Source organism: Trachurus trachurus (genome assembly GCF_905171665.1).
Source record: "Trachurus trachurus genome assembly, chromosome: 4".
In the NCBI taxonomy this organism is placed as follows: domain Eukaryota; kingdom Metazoa; phylum Chordata; class Actinopteri; order Carangiformes; family Carangidae; genus Trachurus; species Trachurus trachurus.
The window spans coordinates 19,367,017-19,390,144 of NC_139898.1; the positions used below are offsets into that span (position 1 = coordinate 19,367,017).

Here is a 23,128-nt window from a genome sequence, read left to right on the forward strand (position 1 = left end):
TAGTCCAGGGAGAGAGACAGGAAATGGGGAGGCAAAGAGAGGGGTTTGAAACAGGGTTGTGGCTAGATGGGGGCGGTTACTCTACCAACTGAGCGAAACACTGCCCCATAAGGCTGAACATATTTGTATAAATAACTATGAATCTCATATGCAATAGTAAACAATAAAAATAATCTTTCATTTCATTTTAAACTTTTCTAAACAACTTAATTGTTAACAAAAGAAAAACAAAACAATCAATCATCTGACTACCTTATCCTAATACTGTACTTAAAAAGATAAACTTAGAGCTCACAACATTACCAGTTGATTATAGTACAGTTTAGATATCCATCAATGTTAAAGTTTTACTAATACAAAACCAAGAGCAAATGTAGACAGTGAAAAAGTTATTTATTACAACACTCACCTCTTCAAAAGACATTGCTGTTGAAATTTTGCTTCAGCCTTAGGTTTACCTCCATCTGACTGTCTGACACTAGTCAGTCACAGTCTCACTGGAAATGGCCAGGAGAAGTAGTGCTATTCATAACAACTTGTTTCCAAAAATGACAATTAAGACCAAATCACACAACATGTTTCAACAACATATATAATGATTGTTTCAATATTGTCCAGGAACATATCATGACATATTCTTAGTGGAAGAATTACTTTGATCTGTCAATATAAAGCCGCTAAGATAAAGACATTAATTTTAAAAATTGACATTTTAAGATTAAATTTAACTCAACCTTTTGTATCTACTTTACATTATCTAATAAGTTTTGTAGCCTTTCTTCCTATTTAACTTAAAGCATCATACATGACCCACTCCCAATGTAATCCCAACATTTACAAGAAAGCAATGTTGCAAACGACCCACATTTCTATAATAAAACTAGAGAAACATACAGTAGTTCATATTTTACCATCTTCTTGTTGCATTCAGTGAAACAGCAGCATTAAATCTACATTCCCAAAATCTGTGACAGCTGACAAGTTTTACATGATAACATTATTTCAAAGCAGCAGCATCATCCAATCCACTGCTTTTGTTGTGTATCTGCATTGCCAAAAAATATTACCCTCAGACTAAGATGTTGCTAGACATGAGATATGACTCCCCAAACAAGCTTTACAGCACATTATAAATAAATAAATACATTATCACATAATTTAACAATGAAACTGTTAGCTAATACAAAAGAAACGTTCAGATTACAAATTCCCTCTCATTCACACAGAGCCCAGCAGCGAACCACAACTCCTTTTTGGCTTTAACTGTTAACAGCTATTTATTAAATGTTATAATCTATTTTCAAGTAGTTCAGTGTTCACCATACAGACGTCGTTCTGAAATACCACACTCATGGATCGTCACACAAAGGATTTTTGGGTTCATATAGAGCTGTTCTTCTCCCGCCTGAGTGTGTGGCTGCTGTGGTCTTTACTGTTGTCCCACCATTTGTGCTGAACTGGAGCATTCCCATTACAAAAGATGTCTGATCCCTCTGCAGGCTCAGTCTTTGTCTTTAGTTTGGTTGAGCTGGAAATCACATTTCACAAGAGAGTCAAGGACAGGATTGAACCGCTTTCATTTGAAGCTACATTATGTCAGGATTCTTAGTCATTCAGAAACTGCTGTGCAAAACAAGACACTGTACCTGTTTTCTGGGATAAGGCGAAGTGTGCGACACAGGTCAGCTGCTGATGATGAGGGGAGTGTGACACATCTGGGTGTGGGGGAGGTTGAGCCCGATGGGCATTTGAGGAGTTTTTCTGGAGCTGAAGCTGCACTTGCCTCCATTTCCGCTGCAATATGGATAATATGAGTTTAAATCAGAAATCAGTGGATATTAATGCAGATCAACAAAAAACATTCAGTAGGGGAAAAAAAGACCTAAAGAACAAGATATAAAAGCATATCCTACTGATTAATACTGTTTTAGATTGCTGAAGTAAACTTTTACCATCACTATAATTCAGTTAATCAACTGTTTAACTTCACAACATTTATCTCAGTGACTGCATCTGAGTAAATTTGGCTGTACAGTATCAGTAGAAGATCTAAGACACTCACATATTAAAAAGGCACTTTTAGACTTGGACATCTGGGGTTTCTTTGTGTCTGAAAATGGACTCAAGTTTAAAAACTGGTGTTTGAGCCAGGTTGCACGATCCTCCTCGAAGGCCTTTCTCTGCAGGTTAAACCAGAAACAAGTAATTGTAAAAACAGTTCACTCTATTCACTGATTTTTACTTCGCACCAATCTTTGGAGAACATACTGTATATTTCATGAATTACCTCATGGCTCAGTCGTATGGCTGCTTCTGTAAAGTTCCTCCTCTCCCTCTCAAAGATCTTTCTCTGTTCCTCCAGAGTCTTCCACTCCTCGCCGAGGCGCTCTTTCTCCTGCAACATGTGGCAGTCGCTCAGCAGGGATGCTGTCTCCTCATCACACGGAGAGCTGAGCTGCTGCTACAAGAGCAGAAAAAAACCCTGATGAGATTTGGTTCATCCATGATTTATTAAGGGAGCCATTGTGTAAAACTAAACAATTAAACAACAAAACCACATAAAAGAAATACTGTTTAAAAGTGTACTTAAAAAGACAAAATAATCACTTTTGCAATTGGCAGTTAAAATACATTTCAGTGTAAATCCAGTCTTACCTGCAGCAGCTGCTGTTGTGTTTGAATAAAATCTTTGCACTGCTGGATCTCCAGTTTCAGTCTGTCCATCTCCTCCTCGTGAGTCTCCCGAGGAACAGCATCAGAGTTTTTACACTCACCCATCTGTAACAAAGATGCTACACAAACAAAACAGATAATCGAACTTCATGTTTGGATCCAATTCTTACATATTGGTTTTAACAGCAAGTAATGATCCAGTCTCTATCCTCACAGGAACACTCTTTGTATTTCAGTTGTTTACATTTAAACCTTGATATTTTTTCCTTGACTTTTAAGATAGAGTACTGGCTGTTTGTTTTTTTAATCTATTTTATTATCAATGGTTAAACAAATGGGTGTCAGTATATTATGTAAGCATGGTTGTCTTGACAGTGTATGACCTTACTGTCTTTTCCAGATCAGTAATGATGTCTGTTTTGTTTAATAAGGGATTAGTGTTGGCTGCAAATCCATTGAAATCCTTAAAAGTTCCTTCATTTATGATGGTTAAAATGGAGACACCGTGCAATGTGAAAACTACCGTGGCTGTCCAGTCTTTCAACATGGCTCTTGAGTCTTCTCCATTGAAGTCGAATACTGTTGGTCAGCTTCTCCCTGGCGTGGACACAATAGAGCTCTACGCTTTCCTTACTGGAATCAAAGACTTCCTCTTCCTCCTCTGAGTCAGCCTATAAGGTAACCATAAAAACACACCCCAGTTGTTAACACATCTATCAAACAAGCCTACAACCAGACTAACTAACAGGAACAGGAATGATTATCAGCTGTAAAACAAACTGGGATTCATTTTAGCTGTGTCAGTACCATTTGTCTGTGGATGTGGTTTTTAACAAAATATAACAACAGACACAAGAGGAGAAAGGAAAAAAAGGCAGCTTACGATCTCAAAAGTTAATAAGCCATTAATAAAGACACATTAATAAGGGATAAGCATTGTCTATTGTCTAACCTGTGTGCATCCATCTTCATGTTTCTCCCCTTTTATAGTTGGTTTCCTTGAGCTTAAAATGGACACTATGTCTTTTTTCATCTGCTGCAGCACTTTCTTCAGTTCTGCATTTTCCAGCACCAGCTCCCTCTGTCGGGTGTCGTAGTCACTTAGCAGAGTCTTATACATCTCTCCTTCGTGCCTGGGGACAAGAAACACAGTGGTGTGTTTTCATACAGTTATTACCTTCTGATGTAACATGTCTACTGAGATAAGTGCTTCAAATCATCACAGAGGATTCAGCCCTGCCATCTAAGGAATGACGCTTCTGCTGCTAAAAATAAATTTGTGTCACCTAGAAATCCTAAAAAAGCAAAGAGCTGTGCAACGTGCTTGAAATTTAAAAGCTGGATGAGCAGTTGAAAGTATCTGTATATATTTTTTAAAGATGACAGAGCTTTATCAACTAGACAAAAAACCAAAAGAATTGAACTTACTTTGCCTCTGTCTTTTCAGTTTTCCAAAGGCTTCTCTTTCCATCAGCTCTCCCGATACGGTTTAATACATCAATGGCTATGAAGCAAAAAAGATTAATTATTTGAAAATACAATGCTGTAATATTAAAAATGTAAAGAATAAGGATGACGCTTTCTCACCTTGTTTCTTCTCCTTTTTGTCAACCAGAAGTTGATTCAGACGTTCTTTTAATTTGTTAAACTCTCTTTCCTTCCTTTTCATCTCATGATTGTACTGACTGGCCCGACTTGCAATTATAGTCTGAAGTTTTTGTACCTGGAAATCAATCAAGTTGTTTAAATTACTGTTCGAGTTGTCATGCTTATTCACTCAACATTGTCTGAAGCAGTTTTCCCAAAGAAATTACCTCTTCTTTTTCATTTTTCAGACAGTTCTGCAAACTTTTTACTTTCTGCTGAAGCTGCCGTTCTTTTTCAAGGAGTCCTGTGTTTTCTCTTTTGGAGAGTTCAAGCTGTTCCTGTAATAACAGAATAATACACAGTGACAGACATTTATCAAATACACTAAAACCACAAGAAAAAAGTCTGTCACAATAAGAAGAAGTAGGACATTCAAAAGCCAACATCTATTTTTCATCTATTCCAGGTTGCTTTCCTGAATACTTAATGCAGGATTTTGTTTTTGAATATATTATTAATATGAAGGAATCACAACAAATATTACTCTACCTTTAACCGAGTGGTGGTGAGCTGCAGGAAGTCTACATTGCTGCTTGATTTGAGCTGCTCCACTTCCATGTTTTCCAAGTTTCGGACACCCCTGCGATGCAGCTGAATCAGGTCGTACATACAATTTAGCACAGCCACAACATTCAGGTCTGAGCTGTTGGCTGACTCTGCCCAAACTGCTGGGAGGCCAAGACAGGACACCTCCTGTAAAAGTGAGAGTGTAGGTTTAAAAAAAAAAGATATTGACCAACTAAGACATTTAACATCAGTTATGTTTGAGGGTAGATTTAGACTCTTCATTTCAGTATATACTCTATATATAAAAAAAAAAGACAAACAAAAAGGCATTTTCATCAGGTTTTATATAGATTACTCTGATTATTTTTAGGCTTTTATCAACCAGATAAATGGTCCCCTGACAGAATCAAACTCAGGAGACTGCAGTCATACTGCACATGTCTGAAACTACTAATTATACTAATACTACATCACAGATACATAAAATATTACCAACCTGGCTGATGTGTGATAGACATTCTTGCACATTGTGCTCTGTGCAGAAGGTACTGAGCACATAGGAGTTTCTGTGCACAGGCAGCGTTGATTGGCTAAACCGCCTCACAGGGGGTGTTCTACATTCGGCAGAGCGGCTGTGAATGTCCTTGACTTCAGGGAGAAAAAATGTCTGTCAGATATGCACGATAAATAGGCCTATGCTTATTTGCTAATGTGTTACATAAAAAGAAAAACTCAACATACTGTATAAAATGTTACAGGGATGGAGGTTACTCTTGCTACTGAAAAATAGCATCAACCTGCAAACTACTGCACTGGGGACACCACACTGTTGTGTTATGCTTCAGTTAATCCAACTAATGAGGTGGTCATAAACCCAAAAATCATATTACAACATTTGTACAATACTCCTCTTTCTTAGCATGAAGAAGTGTTGTATGTTTCTGCCATGTTTATATAGAATGCTATACATTTCTCTAACAACAAATGACTATTCAATAGATCTAATTCATGGTGCACATGTAGTGGTGTTAAAAGATGTGAGAAAACTCACCCAGGGAGGACTCAGGCATTGTTGCAGTGCAGCCTCCAGGCTACAGGTGTGGATCATGTAGTACATGTGCAGGATACACAAAGCTCGCCACAGGATCCACCTACGCAGTCTGCTCCTGAAATAGAGGGTCAGATTAGCAACGCCCATTCAACTGAGGCTGGATTACAAAGCAATGGATCTAGACATTAAGTAGTTAAGGGTGGAAACACCCAGCAATCTAAATAACAGAGCATGAGGAGGACTGCAGATCCACAAGGAGTAACTACATTATCTTATCACAGAATCCAGACTATACAACAAGCCCACAGTAACAAGTCTTTCTTCAAAATCCCTTATTGTGTTTATGAGTTAATTATTTTTGTTAAATTGATGTTGGCGTGCTTTTGGGTGTTGTATTTCACCAATGCCGATGCAGATTGAACATTTAACAGGTTACATGCTGGACCTGGTACCAGGCAGATCTTACCTAAATGCTCTTATCATCAGCTAATCAGATTAATCCCAGACAGACAGGAAGTAGTGTGATTTGTCTGCAGGGGCATCATGCAATCGGAAACACAACTATACACTTTTTTTCCCTATGTAAACCAATATAAACAACAAGATATTATGTGCATATCATTTAGAACTTAGAGAGAGATCTTCCTCTCAGCACGATATCTATGAGAGTGTGAGAAGATGCACTTACAATTACAATTTTTTTTTTCTGAAAAAATTGCTGTGATCATGCCATGTAATTTCATAACACTTAACTCATGAGAAAGCTGTGACAAGTTGACTTGTGGGGCCTAGGCTACCTTTTGGTTTCAGTGATACTTAATCAGTCTGGGGGCGACAGATGGCAAACCTACAACTCCAAAGCTTAACAAGCCCGGATCCTGCTTAGACTGACTACTCAGCAAGTGTTAGCCTAACCTTTAACTCATTACACAGACTGCAATACAGAAACAGTATAATATCTCTAAGCATGTGTCTGCAGCCCAGGTTTTTAGGCATGTAGTCACTCTGAGGACAGTGTAAAAGGATGGGACATGAAATATAATTGCCAGTTTTCAGGTACTGTCTTTACAAGGGTATATTTCAGTTAGCTTCCAACGTTGAGCCTACAATACCTAATATAAATGGAGTGGCCAACATATTAGAAACACCTGCCAGTGTAACCCAATATGATTCAATAGCACCACAAAAAGACAACACAGCTAAACAGCCCTACAAAGCACTTTCAACATTCAGTTTAGCCAATTGTCACATACTCTCAGTCCAATCAGTTTGAGGTTACTAACACTTAAAAATGACATTTCAACAACTTTCACAACAGGAGTTGGCCAAATATTGAGGAGACAACAGAACATTTGACTACTTCACTTCCTTCATACCCTTTCAAAGAGTAAAACAAAGCTATCTGATGAGATATTATTTAGGCTAATCATCTCTGCACTGTTGGCTCCATTCACAAAAAATGTACGCAGAAATATGTTGACTTGAAACAACAAGTGCAAGTTGTGTTGCTCAATAGAAATGTGTAACCCTGTGTAAAGCTAGTCGGGCGTCAATTAGCCACTTTCAGGACACCGTTCAACTTGACTAAAGTCAACTTGTAATTTTTTAGTAACGTTAGAAAATAACATAAATATGTTTTAGACCTTTACACGGCATTCACTGTTCAACTAACGTTAGCTACCGTTAGTTAGTTACCTCAAAACAACGTGTCATTGAAGCCACACTGGAGGCTAAACAAGCGGACGAGTGAGAAAAACAGACATGTAAAATGTTTACTACACGAAGGAGACGACGAGGAAATATGTTGAGTACTTACTTAAGGTTGCAGTTTGTGATTTATGTCCAAACTGCTCCTTCCTTCACAACACAGGAGCAGCCCGTGAAGCCATGTCGGTCCTACTGACAGCACCACTGCACGCAAACCAAGCAGCGCGCTAATTGGCCGACGCGTTGTCTAGCAACCAAACACGGCTCGATCTGATTGGCTGTTGTCCGGTAGGTTAATTTCAAGTGTTTTGGTCGTCGAATGACCTAATTATGCGATACTGAATAAATCCTAATTGTAAGAAGCAGCATCGCTGAAAAGAAATACATTTCTCCACATCTCCACAGAGTTTTACTGTATTTACCGTTCTAGTATAGCCACACATGAATCGATTTGTAATTTGTGAATCCCAAATAGCCTAGTTATTGATCTGGGCTAAGACTGAAGTGTGGGGTGCAAAGATGTCATTATCATTTAGTTATCATAATTATCAATGACCACTGATCTTGATATCAAGTTCATAGATAAAAAAGTAACATTGGATAAAACATTTAAAGAAACATTCAAGTGAAATGTTTTTCATTTGCTACAGTGATATTCAGGCAGATAGATAGGCCTAGATAGATAGATAGATAGATAGATAGATAGATAGATAGATAGATAGATAGATAGATAGATAGATACATAGATAGATGCACTCATAACCAGTTACAACAAAATAATGCACAAAATCAGCTTCAGAGTAACTTTAATGCAATTTATATAATCACTTGATACAATAAAATACATCTTTGCACTCACAGTAACCAATACATACAAAAAATAAAACTGTACATTCTCCCTCTAAAAAAGTAATGAGTATATTGAACATTTCAAAGCAAACTCACATTAAGCTTTAACTTTAACAGAGGAATTTGATTCTAAATTACTGGTACATCCGCATAAAGGTAGGCCTAAATCAAGCTTTTTTAGATAGAAAAAGTGTATTGTTGGACATTTATTGGGAAACTATGTCAAATGTTCAAAGTGTAAGGAATAAGGTGATAAATATGTGTTTTTTTAAGCACGGATGGAGTTTAACTTCTCTGTTTAAGTTCATTTACTTACTGTAAAAGAACTTTCTTAATCTTCAGGCAGTGAATTTATCCTTTACATTTATTGTATTAGGAAACAGAAAAGTGCCTCAGATTGCAAAATACAAAAGGTATAAATGTAATGTAAATAATTAATATATATTGATAATGTGGGACTAAAATAGCATTTCCTCAGTTCTGGCATGTTATTCTGCATATGTTTATTTGGTCTGCCTAAAAAGTGCAAAACATTAAATTAAACATAACTATGTCCTGCACATTCATATTACCAAAAAACAGTTTGTTTGTTTGTTTGTTGTTGTTTTTTGTGCATTTATTCTTATTTTCAATGGGATTTTGCTTGTCATTATTACCTCTGGTTACAATAATGGAACTATGATAATGACCAGCACAGTATAACACTGGAATCATGTGGTAAATTTACAGTGCAGTTGCATCTAAATTCATGACAATATTTCATCTCATATTTCAGTCTTTTAATATCTGCACTTTCAACTCTAACTTAGTTCACTGGACCCAGTTCAGTTTCACAACACCAAGTCTAACCAGTTAATAAAGTAATTCGATTCGATTTAGTCACTAACTGGCACTGGGCCTCCTCTGGATTCACATGTTCTGAGCAGCGGGTCTGTGTGGTCGACTCTCTTTGCTTCAAGCCACCATGTTGTCATCTCCCCCTTGCCCTAATGGGTCAAGAAAAAATTAGAGCGAGTCATATTGCAGCATGTGTCCCTTTGAATTTTAAATAAAGCCATTAAGGTTTGATGGTGGGGGGGCAGAGAGTAGCAGCTGCGGCCACCTCTTTAGCAAGACATCACAAGTGTCAGAACTGAAGGGCTGTTGGGACTAAAGAGGCAAACCCCTCCCCCATAATCACACTGGCACCACCCAAATAGATGTCTAAGGTTACAAAGAAAGAAGCCAGTAGAACTGGATAGTACAATACGTCCCTGTAAAAGAGAGGCCGAATACCCGACACACCCAGTCTACTTTCCCTTGGAGGGAAGTTTTGAATTCCCTGTGATCTTTTCCAAACTCATTCTCATCAATCCCTTCTTTTGTGTTTTAAAAAACAACAACCCACACAACAGTGTACACCAAAAACACAGAAAAAACACTATATACAACTGAGCTAATTACCCCTAATTGGGTTTAGTTAAAGAGACGTTGTGGATACATTCAGTGAGGTTTGTTTTCAGCGCAGTAAAAGGTTACAATAGCAACCACCAAAACCATGGCCGGGAATGTGCTGAGCTTTACTCTCTGTGCAGTGGACTGTATGGGAAAGTGTGTTTCCCCCATGAGGATGCAAACTAAAGATAAAACAACTGCTGCAGCCAGGAAGCTCAATATACATTTCCTATCCTGATAGTGCCGGGGTTGTCAGTCTAGTCTTTGTCAATCTTACCTTCACATTAAGTGTTCCTCGGCAGGTCAGAACATAACCTCTGAGCGTGTGAAGCAGGTCTGCTGTGGCACCACTCACCTGGATCTTTAGAGCTACAGACACAATGATAAAGAAGTATGTGACATGTGATAAGATTTATTATACACAGCATGTCTGAAATACATTGTCCTACACTGCCTGTATCATTATTTCTGATTTTTACTAATCAAAATATGACGATAATCAAACCAATCATATTTGTATGACATGTGCTGAACAAATAATCAAAAATACTGCATACACAGCACAAGACAGCCAGGTATTAAACCAAACGTTGAAAATTAGAGATTATGACACAGAAATGTCTATTTCTCTATTTACTGTCTCTGTTTAGTACCCCAGGTACGATACAATATGGTACGGTACAGTATGGTATGGTAAAAATATGGTACGCTACATTATGGTACGGTACACTTCAGAAAGTCAAAAATCTTTCTATCTTTTTTTTAAGTTGTATTGGACTGGGAGGCAAAGTAGACAGAATACAGGACCAGGACAATATGATTTTGGAAGACATGACTGAAATTATGTAATACAGACTGTGCAGACATGCAAAGTATGCAAATAAAAATGTTGTAATTGAGATGACTTGATTGTCCTTACAAAGCTTTTCAGGAGGTCAATTTTAGCTTGTGTAAAATTATGTTTAAAGTTTTGACAGTTTTTTTTTATTCCTGAGCCTACAATCACTTTTGACGTTTCCCACGGGCTTAATGCAGAGGATTAGGTGCTGGGTAAGCACATTGTCCACCCTCCATGTCGCAACTCTGCTGCTGTGCTCTCTGTTGTGCTGGTGAGCAAACACAGTCAACACAAAGACCGTCCTGCTTGGCACGATTACAGTGGCACACTGCTCTGGCCAAATGCTATCTCTGCTCTGTCTGTCTCAGCCAACTGCAATAAAACTATTTAATTAACATTAAACATTAACATTTGTCAACAGAGCACAGAGTAGAATAAGTTCAGTTTCACATCTCGTAGCCCAGAGTGAAATCAAAATACTTAAACCTGACCTGCTCTGTTCCACTTAAGACATTAATTGGATCAATGACAGCGTACCTAATCCTTCATTACCTTCACTGGTTGATTCCATCCGTGAGGCTGTGTTGACAGTGTCTCCAAAAAGACAGTAGCGAGGCATTTTAGTGCCAACCACACCGGCCACAACAGGTCCTGGCAGGATGAACATCAGCAATTGAAAACAAAACTTTCCTGGCATTTCCTAATGATAATGATAATGCATGTGAGGTTATCCAAAGGAGACTGACCATACATTTTAGATTTCCTTATATCCACATAAAAAGCAAGTAACATAAACAATTCTCTAAAAAAAAGCGAGAACAAGGAGGACTATAAACTGTAACACTGCAACGTGATCCAAACAGAATAAAAGTCCAGCCAAAGTCCCATTCGTCTAAAATGATCGTGAGAGTACTGGTTTTGATTTGTGAGGACTTGATGACATACAGCACATGTAATCGTTGTGATGTAAAGAGTTCATTCCTCTGATCCAGACAAGTCTTTCTTCTCACACTACACATATACACATATGATTGAGCAGTTACGCAGCATGAGTCACGTTCAGTTTCACACACAGGTTGTTTAAACTTACACTGCGATCACAGTCTGCAACCTTTGAACACTGCAAAACTGTGAACACCTTTGAAAGCCATGTCATGTTAACCTCCGGTAAACAGGTGAATAAAACAGGTTGGCAAGTTGTTATTGGAAATCAGGTATTTCTGGTGACTTATATCCCTGTTAATTTACATCATAATAAAAACAAATTGTCTATGGGTGAACCATCATATCATGTGTCAAGAGGTTCATTTGGGACAGAGCATACCAGTGTACGTACAGTAATGTGGTCTGATACTCTGATAAAATGATGCTGGATAGTGAGATGGCCACAGTACCTGAGTGGATGCCAGCGCGGATCTTCAGTTGTGTGTTGGGCTTGTGGGGGATCTTGAAATTGTGACAGACACTGACCAGATCAAGGGCCATGCTGGCTATCTCTCCAGCATGATTGATGCCATTCTCTTTAGGGACCCCGGAGACCACCATGTCTGGACAATCAGCCGTTATTTCATTATAATAGATTGCACAGGAAGAGGGAGAAGTTCAGTGAGGATCGCATAGCAAAACGTACATTCAGAATCTATTTAGAGCAAAAAATCTGTCATTGTTGTTGCTATTGATTCATCTGCATAATTGTTTTCTGTTTCAATTTTAGATCAAGATTATTTTTCAACTTTTGTTTCATGTTTGCATCCTTTAAATTTCATTTTTAACTTAATATTTGTCTCTTATTTACAATGGTTTATCATTTTGCAAATGTAATCTCAATATCTTTCCTTACAAGCATCTCCTATCGTCTCCACTTTGTAGACATCATAATTGTCGATAATGTCGTCGAAGGTGGTGTAGAGCTGGTTGAGGAAGTCTACTACCTGGTGGGGAGTGCTGGCACCAGACAGCTGAGTAAATCCAACTATATCACTGTCACAGGGAAGAAGCACAATGTCAGTATTATTAAAATATTAGCCCAAAGACAGCATCTGTTACTATGTCTTGTGTCCATTTAAAAATATCAAATAGTAAATAAAAAAATAAAAAAATAAGTAAATAAAAACCTGAAGTAGACAGTGGCATTGGAGTAGCTCTGAGCCTCTGCTGTTCGGCCTTGACGGAGGTCATCGGCCACCGCCTTTGGTAACATACCTGAATTAACATGAACATGATTTAATAACTTAAAATATCACCATGTGAACACATCCTGCTAGAAATGTTGTTGTAGTAGTTATGGGTAGGAAAGGAGACAGTTTTGCACCACTAGATGGCAGCAAGAGAAGCTGAGTTTGTCCTTCACTACTTCCATCAAGCTTAGTTTAACTAGTTCACAATCTATATCTATGGACAATAACATCAAGAATTTCTTTTATATGTCCATTGTTTTTATAGTTTATCACTGTTGGCTTCATAATGTGACCAAAACAGTTTTGTATTACTCATTTGAGCCTTGCAAAAAAAATGCACATCAGTTATTGTGACTTACTGTACAACAGTCGATCTGTCTTCTGTTTCTCTTGAAGAAGGTCCTGTGTTCTCTCTGCAACTATTGCCTCCAGATGTTTGCTGTACTTCTCCATCTGCAGTTAAAAAAAATCTGTTTGTGTCCAAATTTCACAAGAATTCATATATCTCATAGGACACTTCTTCACATTTGTTTTAGCACATGATACTTTTGTACTATCCTGAGCAGATTCCTGCATACTACTTTTAATCCGTGTCGTTCAATATCATTCTACCATATCTGTGTGGGTTATATTACCAGGTTCATCATCATGTCCACTGGGCTGACTTTGTGTGGGTTCATCTTATCAAGCATCTTCTTCACCTGCTCAAATGTGGGCCTCATGGTGAAGTTGTGAGACCAGCACTTCTTAATGAGCTGCTCCGTGTGTCAGAAAAGACAGGGAGAAATTATAGTTAGTGTGTTTTACAGTAAAATGTCTGACAAATAGACATAGATATCCTCTACAGCTATTGTAATTATTTTATTTGCACATGTGGCAGACCTCACAGTAGTCTTCCTGACTGGGACAGTCAGTATCTGCTTTTCCTGCTTTGAGTTCAGGCAGAGGGGGGCGCCACATGATATCCATCCTCAGTCCTTCAGTCTGGTCCTGTTAGAGAGGACTGCTGGTTACAAAGCTCAGATCAAAAGGATGCCGAAGGTTGTAATCTACACAGTTGGCTGCCATACTCACTGAAATTAGGTCAGAGCGAGTTGCAATCTCAACCAGAATCATGGAGTAGCTGAGGAGAGGAGAGAAAGGCAGAGATATACAAAGATACTTGTTTATCCACCATCTTTAATCAAATTGCATCAAATTAAATGGTTCAAATTTTACAATCTAAAGAAAACTTTAATCAACTGCTAATAAAGTGACATACCTATAAACGTCCGCTGTTGGTGTCATGTTGCAGCTGCTTCCCAGCAGCACCTCTGGAGCACAGTAAACACGGTTTACATCCCCACCATTGAAGCCATTACTGACAGCCTCAAAGTCCTCTTTCCTGTAGGCTGTGAGCCCATAATCTGAAACCAAACACAGGAAAATATAGAGTAGAATGACGCAGGATGTTGTTTTTCACTTTGCCTTCATTATAGTGCTGCTGGTGGAGGATGAGGTAGAGAAGGGCAATAATCTCTGCTGAAAAAAAAAACAGTAGGAAAGTCACAAAAACTCTTAACTGAACTTGACACAGCATCAGTGCCTTTATACTACAGCCTCAGGTTGTGTCTGATCATATACTTTTTCTTTGTTACCTGAGATTTTGCACACCCATCGATCATCAATAATACAGTTTCTGGAGTGAAGTCTGCCATGAAACACCTTGTGCTGGTGGAGGTAACACATCCCACGGGCGATGTCGGTGGCGAAGGACAGTCTGTATGGGGGACGAGACTCTCTTTAATGTTACCGTGTGTGTGTTCTGCACTTTTATTTGCAGTCAAAGGTAAAAATGAATACACTAAGCACACCTAAAACACCACAGTAAAATACTGTCATTGTATTGTATTATAGTCTGTGAGGTTCCTGTTGGAGACAGGGTTTTTCTGTGTCACTGCTGAACTGTGGTGTAAAATACTGTAAGTCTGGAAAGGAGCTCTTCCTCATTGCGCATCTGAAGGAAAGACACCAAAATACAGTATTTCCTGCTCAGGTTTTGTCAGCAAAATATATTTTGCATGGTCATTAAATTTTTGACCTTGTTTTTCAGTAACAAAGCTGTGACTAATCCTCCTAAGCCACGAGGCATGTAGAAAAAGCTACAGAAGCTGGTTGTTTGGAGCTTCTGCTACAATTTATAATTGAGAATAAGATTGAGAACAAGCACAAAAATATTATAATACCAGGAAAATGGTAAATATGTAAACAAATGAGGCTTCATGTGAGGTTTTCTGACCTGAAGCCCCAGTTGATGGGGATGTCATCATTCAGCAGGACATCAGACAGGCTTCCTTTGGGGCAGTGCTCTGTGATGATGCTCACATAAGGCACCTCAATGGAACCGCCGATGAACTTGCATAGATTGGGGTGATCCAGCTGCCTAAGGATTATAAAAATCACATGCATAGGATTGAATTAAAATATTTCTTTCATTTGCAGGTTAAACATGATGTTCCCTGACATGTCTTTGTCTCACCTGACTTCTTTTACCTCCTTTCTGATGGTTTTAGACAGGGTGAAATGTTTCTTCTCGATGTGTTTCACTGCTACCGTCCTCCCATCACTGCAAGACAGTGACTGTAATGTCATCAAGTTGAATAGCCTCTGATCCATAAGCACTTGTATAAAGAACTAATAACATTTCGCACTATATGCCTGGCTGGATGAAGCCTTGTTTGAATGAGGTGTTGACTCCGGTGCACACAGTCACATCAGTAGTTCGACTGATGGTGGAGTTACTCTTGATGTGCTGCAGGGTGGTGGTGCTGCCGATGCCCATACAGCACGCTCTACCTGCAGAGACAGACACATTACAGTTTACTGTTAGGTCAACAACAGCTTGGAGGATATTTACCACTATTATAAGAGGCACTATGACTCACTTAAAAACTTAAAGTGCAACTCATGTAAATCTCCTGGGATTTCTGGCACAGCAACATCATCTTTTCCTTATAAAGTCAATTTCAAGTGATCCAAGAAACGCTATAGTTTACATTATGTGTGTGTGTGTGTGTGTGTGTGTGTGTGTGTGTGTGTGTGTGTGTGTGTGTGTGTGTGTGTGTGTGTGTGTGTGTGTGTGTGTGTGTGTGTGTGTGTGTGTGTGTGTGTACAACTTTTAAGCCTGACACGTTTTTACCAAATATGATGTTTTTGTAGTTGATGATCCAGCTTTCATCCCAAAACATCTTCTGCTTCTGGTACTGGAGCCACTACCAGGTGAAGATAAACATCAACACGTGAGAACATCTCCTGTGTTTGTGTTTGTATGTTGTTGTGAGTGTGTGCTGCGTAGACTGACCACCATGGTGAGGATGAAGCCACTGCTGAAGAGGGCAACTGGAAGCGCAATAGCTACTTTGATAGCGATGGACATTGGGCAGATGCCGCAGTCTGCAGGACAGTTCAGGCAGTTTTCCTCCAGCTCACAGACGTCATCCCCACACACTTGACCAATCATAGATTTTACAGTTTAAGTTTCATTCAGACATGGAGGAAGTTCTCAAATAATTCATATCAGCAAAACAGCATTACGAAACTGTAACCGTAAATGCCATTCAAAAACAAAAAAGTAAAAGTATGCATCAAAAAATGTGCAAAGTGCTACAAGTTGAAGTATTAATTTAGTTGAATGATGAAAATTTTCATCATGCATCAATAAAGTCTTGTCTTACACTTCATGGGGTACAATAATTGTATATACAAGAATAAAGTGGCGTAAAATGGAAACACTAATGTAAAGTTCAAGAAATTAAAAATTACTTTCAGTTGCTGATTGGAATTGTATTTCACATTTAAAAATACACGAAGACATAAATTCGTTTTTCGTACCATATCGTGTATATATATATACTATATTATTTCCGTTGCTTGTTGTATGATACTGATTATCTATGTTTCTACAAGCAAGTGCAAAATTAAGTTTATTATTATTCTTCTGTTGGCACTTGTTTTTGTTTTTTTTATGAAGACTGTTTCACTGCAAGTCTAACACAACTTCACTTTCTCCTTAATGTTTATTAGAGTGTTCAGGAGATAAACAAGACTGTGCTTTTAGCCCCTTTGTCTGGTTGATAAAGCAACTTATTTACATAACAGGCACCTCACAGACACTTTTTGTGTACAGTTGTGCTTTTGTGTGAGCAAAATACCATTTGTGTGGCAGCAGACTGACCTTGGGCACTGACAACAAGCACTTTGGACTCCAGTGCTGCGTGCATCTGTCCGATTTTGATGTGAGCAATGACTGAGGTGACTCCGATATGAATCAGCACCACCTAGATGAGAAAACACACAAGACAACAGAGAATAAAACGCAGCTTGTACAGTATAGTAAAAGTCAATATGTATTATGTAATATTATGTTTATTGTTTGAGTAGGAGATTGGAATCATCCAAACAAAACTAATGATACTTGTAAAGCAATTTGTTAGAATACTTACATATTCACATATAGGTTACCTCCACATAACCATCACATTCATCATATTTTGATTTAAATAGGAGTACGAGTGATAAAAACACTGCTGTAGATGTTTGTTTGTGTGTGTATGTGAAGTGTTCTGTCCTGTTCTGTCAGATTCAGACCACACACAAAAACAAACTTGAATTGTGCTTAACAGAAACATTTGGGTTTTACTCAGTTGTCTGTAGTTCTTACAGTAATTCACACTCTTTTGTTAAGAAACAACCTGCAGCATGGTTGTAATGTCTTACTAACACAAAACTAATTACAACCTTTTGCCATGTTGTGACTCCCCAACAGAACAGACTACAGACTTCACAAAGGATGTTTCACTTTGATCACACCCATGTCTTTTGATCTTTGCCTGGATGTACAGTAGGATGAAGATGAACATCGGCCATGTGACAGACCGCTTTACCCAAAAAGTGTTTGACCGTACTGTCAGTGGAGTATTGTAGTTGGTTTGTGTCTTGGTGTGTTTACACCAATACACCAAATGAATTATATGCAGTTAATAACATCATATGGTTCTGTAATAAACAATACACAGGTTCTCCAAACTTCAACACATGTTCAAAATGACTGGCATGTGAGTGGCCTCACCTTTGAATTCCAGTATTTCTTGGTCATCTTTCCTGCTTTGGATACAGTGTGAGTCACAATTTTACCATCATCAGGGATCCACGGGCCACAGATTCCTCCTTGTTTCTATAAAGAGACACAAAAACAGCTGAGGAAATTAATTTCCAACATGCTCTCTGCAAAGATATCAGTTGAGTTTTTTTGTTTGTTTTTGTTTTTTGAAGATAGATAGCTAGAGAATGTTTTATCATCCAAAGTATTTGTCAGTTTATCAGAGAACACTATGTTCTCCTCAAAAATACCATTTCATACAGATAACACAGCAGCTCTGGAAATATCACAATTGTTTATTGGAAAGAGAGGATGAGATGGACCCAGTGTTGTGCGACACTACCAACCATGAGGCCCAGAGGACAGGAGTGGATGTTGGCGTGATACACACAGCAGTTCATTTCATTGGCGTTGTTCCAGTTTGCAGGGCACTCGTGTTCATGACAGAACCTCTTTGCTTCTGACGCATCACTAGAAGTAAAGATAGCACAACAACAGTATTTAATCATGAGGTGTTAATCTGTTATCTTGTCTTATAAACCAATTAACATGCATGCGACTACGTTTGTGTGGTTCTGTCTGTATCTTTGTGTGTTCATTCTGGGCTTGGTAGACATTTGAGATTTATGAGACACTCTCACCTAAACTGGAAGATCTTGTTCCTGACGGCGTAATCATAAAAGGAATCTGCGGCTGTCACTGTGTATGAGACATTGAACTCCTCCCCATTGGATACTTTTTCTGGGGGGCGCTGTACCCACGCCATCTCCAGACCTGTGGGCACACACACACACACACACACACACACACACACACACACACACACACATAAAAGTCCATTCACTCTGTCTGAACATTCAAACAGAATTCATGTACATGTTGTGTTTGCACTTGTATTGTATGAGTTCACAAGCAACTATAGTTTGTGGTGCTGCACCTCCAAAGTCACTGTAATTAATTCTTCACATGTAACCTATCCATCCTTTTTGGCTGGAGCAGTGAAACCACTTGATTTTACAATAAATTGTCACATACACATCATCATCATCACTAAAAAACAAAGAATAGCACTCGCTGCACTCCCACAAAACAGACACACTCACACAAATACATAACAAAGACTTACCACCACAGCTGATCATGTTGTAATCATTTGGATTGTTGATCGGCCAACAGTCGTACTCTGTGTTGTCCAGGTCATGCCAGCAACTTACTCCCTGCAGTTGAAAGAGGCAGCTTTTTACGTAAAAGCTTTGTGTGTAAAGTGTTTTATAAGAGTATCCAGAGAAAATGTACATAAATGAAGTACACAACTCTGTAGAGCCTTACTAAGTTTGATGTACAGTGATCAAAGTGATGAAAAACAAATCAAACTGCAGCCAACCAACAGTGCTGGTTAAAGGACATGTGGTGGATGCATGAAAATAAAAATCAATGTGTTGTGCTTGAATCAAGAAAATAAGCAGATTGAACACAAGAGTGTTTCAAAATCTAGCAAATCAGCACCACAAGAAAACAGCAAGTGACACAGCAATACACCAGAAAAACCACAGGTCCATGGCCACTAGCCTGCAGCAGCAAGTGTTTCTGACAACACAACAAAAGCAAAGGGTTTGCCCGGTGATGCACCAAAGTGAGAGTCTTATAAGCTCTATTTAAACAACTGTTGACATTATATCAACTGTGTCAAGTCCAGTTTGACATCACATCATAGTGCTGTGCATTAAAAACTCAAGTGCCTCAAGTCCTATCTGTAGCTACTATAGCTCACATTCCCCCTCTAGTATTAAAGGTGTTGTGATGTTGTATTTATAAATGAATTGTGAATTGAGAACTTACCAGCAGGAAATAAAGGCAGAGGGACGCTGTTGTCCAAAAAGCCATGAGGAGGTTTGTTGCTGTTGCCAGAGCTGCTCTAAACTGACGGACTGAGTGAATGACCAAATCTGTGTGTGCGTGTGTGTGTGTGTGTGTGTGTGTGTGTGTGTGTGTGTGTGTGTGTGTGTGTGTGTGTGTGTGTGCGTGTGTGTGTGTGTGCGTGCGTGCGTGCGTGCGTGCACGCGTGCGTGCGTGTGCAGTCACCTGCAGCACAATCCCCTTCCCCAAATGTGTGTTCTTAAAGACTCCTCTCCAATCTCCTTTGACCCTAATTGTCCAATCAACAAAAGAGACGCTCCAATCACGGTTTGAGAGTGTCGTGTCCTCCTTTCTGAGGAGCTTCGGCTCACCTTCACCGTCCTACAGGTCAGAATCAGTCGGTGGTCTCTGCTGCACCTAAACTGACCACCGCACGGCTATGTGTTTATATTATACAGGAACTGTTTTAGTCTTAGATCAGACCTGGCAGAATTTATTTCAATCAACTTTTGATTACATTTGATAAACATGAATTATAATTGCATTGGCATTTAGAGTCGGCCACCATTCAGGATAGATTCTAGTGGTCAGTAGCCTTTTGATTGAGTATTTCTTGAAGTTTTATTGTTTTGTTTATTTATTTATTTTCAGTTCAGCATGTCATACATTTAAGTTTTATACCAATATTATAACAGTTTCCTAAATCTTTACAACTTTTTTAAAAAACATAGACATATCTTTGTGAAGGAAAACAAGCTTCTCAAATATTGTTTGGCCTGTAGAGCTTTGAGTGACATTTCACAGTCTGACTGATTTTGCTCAGCTGGAGGTTCTTCAGTTATCATAATTTGAGTATGGCACTTTGGTTAGATGATAACATGAAGTTCACTGAACTCATTCTCACATTCATGAAACCAGAGTGAGACAACCTTTGCTTTGTGATATGGTGGACTATCCGTAAATGCACAACAACAATACTCAGCTGGGCTGTGGCAGTCAAACCAGGACTGATTGGGATCAAGGGTCACAAAGTGTGTCGAGAAACATTTCCCACATCAGTTTACCACCAGCACCAGTCTGTACTGTTGACAAAAGGCAGGTTGGGATTCATGCTGTGTGTATCTGTATCCTGGAACCTTATGAAATAGATGTTTGACTGAGGATTTTTATTACTGCTGTTGAATTAGTCAATCTTAAAATTATGTATGATTAAAATCTGAGCACCTTTATGACCCCTTGCTTAAATGGCCCATGGGATATTTATATAACATCATATCCTAATGAAATTTTCCATCTCTGCCTTACATGTGTTTGCACTGAGATTAAGAGCAAACCAACAGCATTTCTGAACATCTGTGAAATTTAATTGGCTTTTCAAGAATGCATAATTACAGCACAGCTATAGAAAAAGGCCCGCCACACCACACAGTTTACAGTTTATGTTTTTGGGAACGCAAAACCCAGACAGGCCGGCAGCAGTCACGACAGGTCCACAGAAGGCTCTGCTGAGGACATAGCTACACTACTCGTTACAATACGATGCGTTCTTGATAGGAACCACATGACTTTAAACAAGTCAAACCTCAACCTGAGACATAGTTTTCTATTAGTGTACAGTGGACAGTGTTGAACATTTACATTTGTCAAAGGATCCTAATTAAGTTCAGGGTATTAAAGATTTTACTACAGAAAAAAAAAACATTTTAACAGGAACAATAGCATGTCGACTTGAGTAAATTACAGAGAAGGTTTGAAACTAATGGGATTCAAATGCTCTTTTGAGGGAATAGAGGAATGTATGCAGAATATATTAAGAGCTCTTCTAAAAATAAATTTACATTTAGATGTACAGAATATGCTGTGTGTAAGCCATAGAACATGTGTTGACATTTTGCCTTTTTCCATGAAGTTTTTCAGATGGGTAACATTTGTAGCCACAACTCACATGGTGTTACGCTGCTGTTGATGAAAGAAACCTGTTGAAATTACATTAAAGCAGTTTTATGGGGTTATTTTTTTTACTGATGCAAGTACGATGTTGTGCCTCCCACTTTAGAGTCACTTCATTTTCTCGGGATCTTCAGCCAATTAGGAGACTGACTGAATGGAATCAAAAGGTCCCACGTTAATTGCCCCAAACAGGGTGAATCACTGTGAAGTAGCCGCTGTAGAGCACCTGAAATCTCAAGAGACGGTACTTCATCAAGTCACAGTTTATTTATCAACTATCGACTGCCACGCAAGTCACATAATGGGAGTGTTGGATAATCACCTCAGTGTTCATTTTGGTAATGTTGACATCTACTGCTGTGTAATCATCAGACGTTTTAGGGTTACTATCACAGTCAGTTAGTGACGTTTATTTTTGACTGAGTCGGGAACAGTCAAACAGGATTTACAAGTCACCTGATGCTTTGGTTGGGACATCGTACTACATACATACAGTGCCTTGTGGTTGGCAGGTGCTTCATTTTAAAAGACTACAACCACTTCAGCACCTCCTCTAGCATGCTCACGTTGAAAATGTTTGCCTACTGATATTTACTCTCTTAGTTTGACATGTTTGCACGCTGGCTTTATGTTAATTATCAGTAAACACAGCTGAGACTGAATTTGTCCTGAGGGTTGATCACAAAATTACAGCCCTGGCCGGACAAATTAAAATCCTGAGGTAACAATGGCATTACATCGTTCATTCTGACTGAGGAGGGTTAAAATGTCTGCAACATGGTAATTAATCAGTCATAAAGACTTATTTAGGGCTAAAGAGAAAGACAGCAGATTATAAGAATGATGAGCTATTTTGCCACACGAGGGAAAACACAAGAGAAACATTGAAGTGTACTAACATCAATAGGATTCATCATCTCTTGACCATGAATGTTTAACATCTATCCATCCGATAGTTGTTGAGACATTTCAGTTTGGGCCGACACTGGCCATGACATCCACCCATAGTGGATGAAAATGGTGAATGTAAGGAAATTAAGATCACGTCTCGGTTTGAATTTTACTATTATACTAAGACTGTTATAAGAAAATATTTGCAATTAATGACACCAAATGAGTCATGATATACATATTATTATCATTATTATTATTTTGACAACTTTGAGAGGTCATGATGTAATATATAAATTAATAATATTACAGTGAAACTTGTATCATGTCATATCATTGGGGGGAGATATCATTGTGATATTTGGAAAAAAGACCAAAACACCAAACAAAAGCTATTAACAATTTCAGTG

At 38.6% G+C, this 23,128-nt stretch overlaps 2 protein-coding genes across 2 annotated transcripts; both read right to left on the bottom strand.

The window, feature by feature from the left end:
- Positions 1-691: 691 nt before the first annotated feature.
- On the bottom strand, positions 692-7,780 carry LOC310984271 (afadin- and alpha-actinin-binding protein-like). The gene is made up of 14 exons (XM_083969437.1): positions 7,695-7,780; positions 5,879-5,993; positions 5,324-5,475; positions 4,810-5,013; positions 4,488-4,598; positions 4,261-4,396; positions 4,102-4,177; positions 3,626-3,806; positions 3,197-3,344; positions 2,656-2,792; positions 2,288-2,461; positions 2,063-2,180; positions 1,647-1,794; positions 692-1,528 (listed from the first exon to the last, which is right to left on the bottom strand). Exons 2-14 carry the CDS (start codon positions 5,895-5,897, stop codon positions 1,381-1,383), a joined length of 1,752 nt encoding a protein of 583 aa, XP_083825563.1. The 5' UTR covers positions 5,898-5,993; positions 7,695-7,780; the 3' UTR covers positions 692-1,380.
- A 600-nt stretch (positions 7,781-8,380) lies between these two features.
- On the bottom strand, positions 8,381-18,786 carry LOC310984805 (atrial natriuretic peptide receptor 2-like; the record flags this gene model as incomplete). The annotated part of the gene is made up of 20 exons (XM_083970124.1): positions 8,381-9,420; positions 10,146-10,237; positions 11,259-11,357; positions 12,101-12,253; positions 12,547-12,686; positions 12,821-12,908; positions 13,243-13,336; positions 13,519-13,638; positions 13,898-14,006; positions 14,145-14,289; positions 14,521-14,642; positions 15,162-15,305; positions 15,402-15,488; positions 15,574-15,718; positions 16,062-16,134; positions 16,224-16,369; positions 17,097-17,199; positions 17,991-18,095; positions 18,368-18,491; positions 18,662-18,786. The coding sequence occupies 20 exons, from the start codon at positions 18,784-18,786 to the stop codon at positions 9,310-9,312; spliced, it is 2,325 nt and encodes a 774-aa protein (XP_083826250.1). The 3' UTR covers positions 8,381-9,309.
- Positions 18,787-23,128: the final 4,342 nt, after the last annotated feature.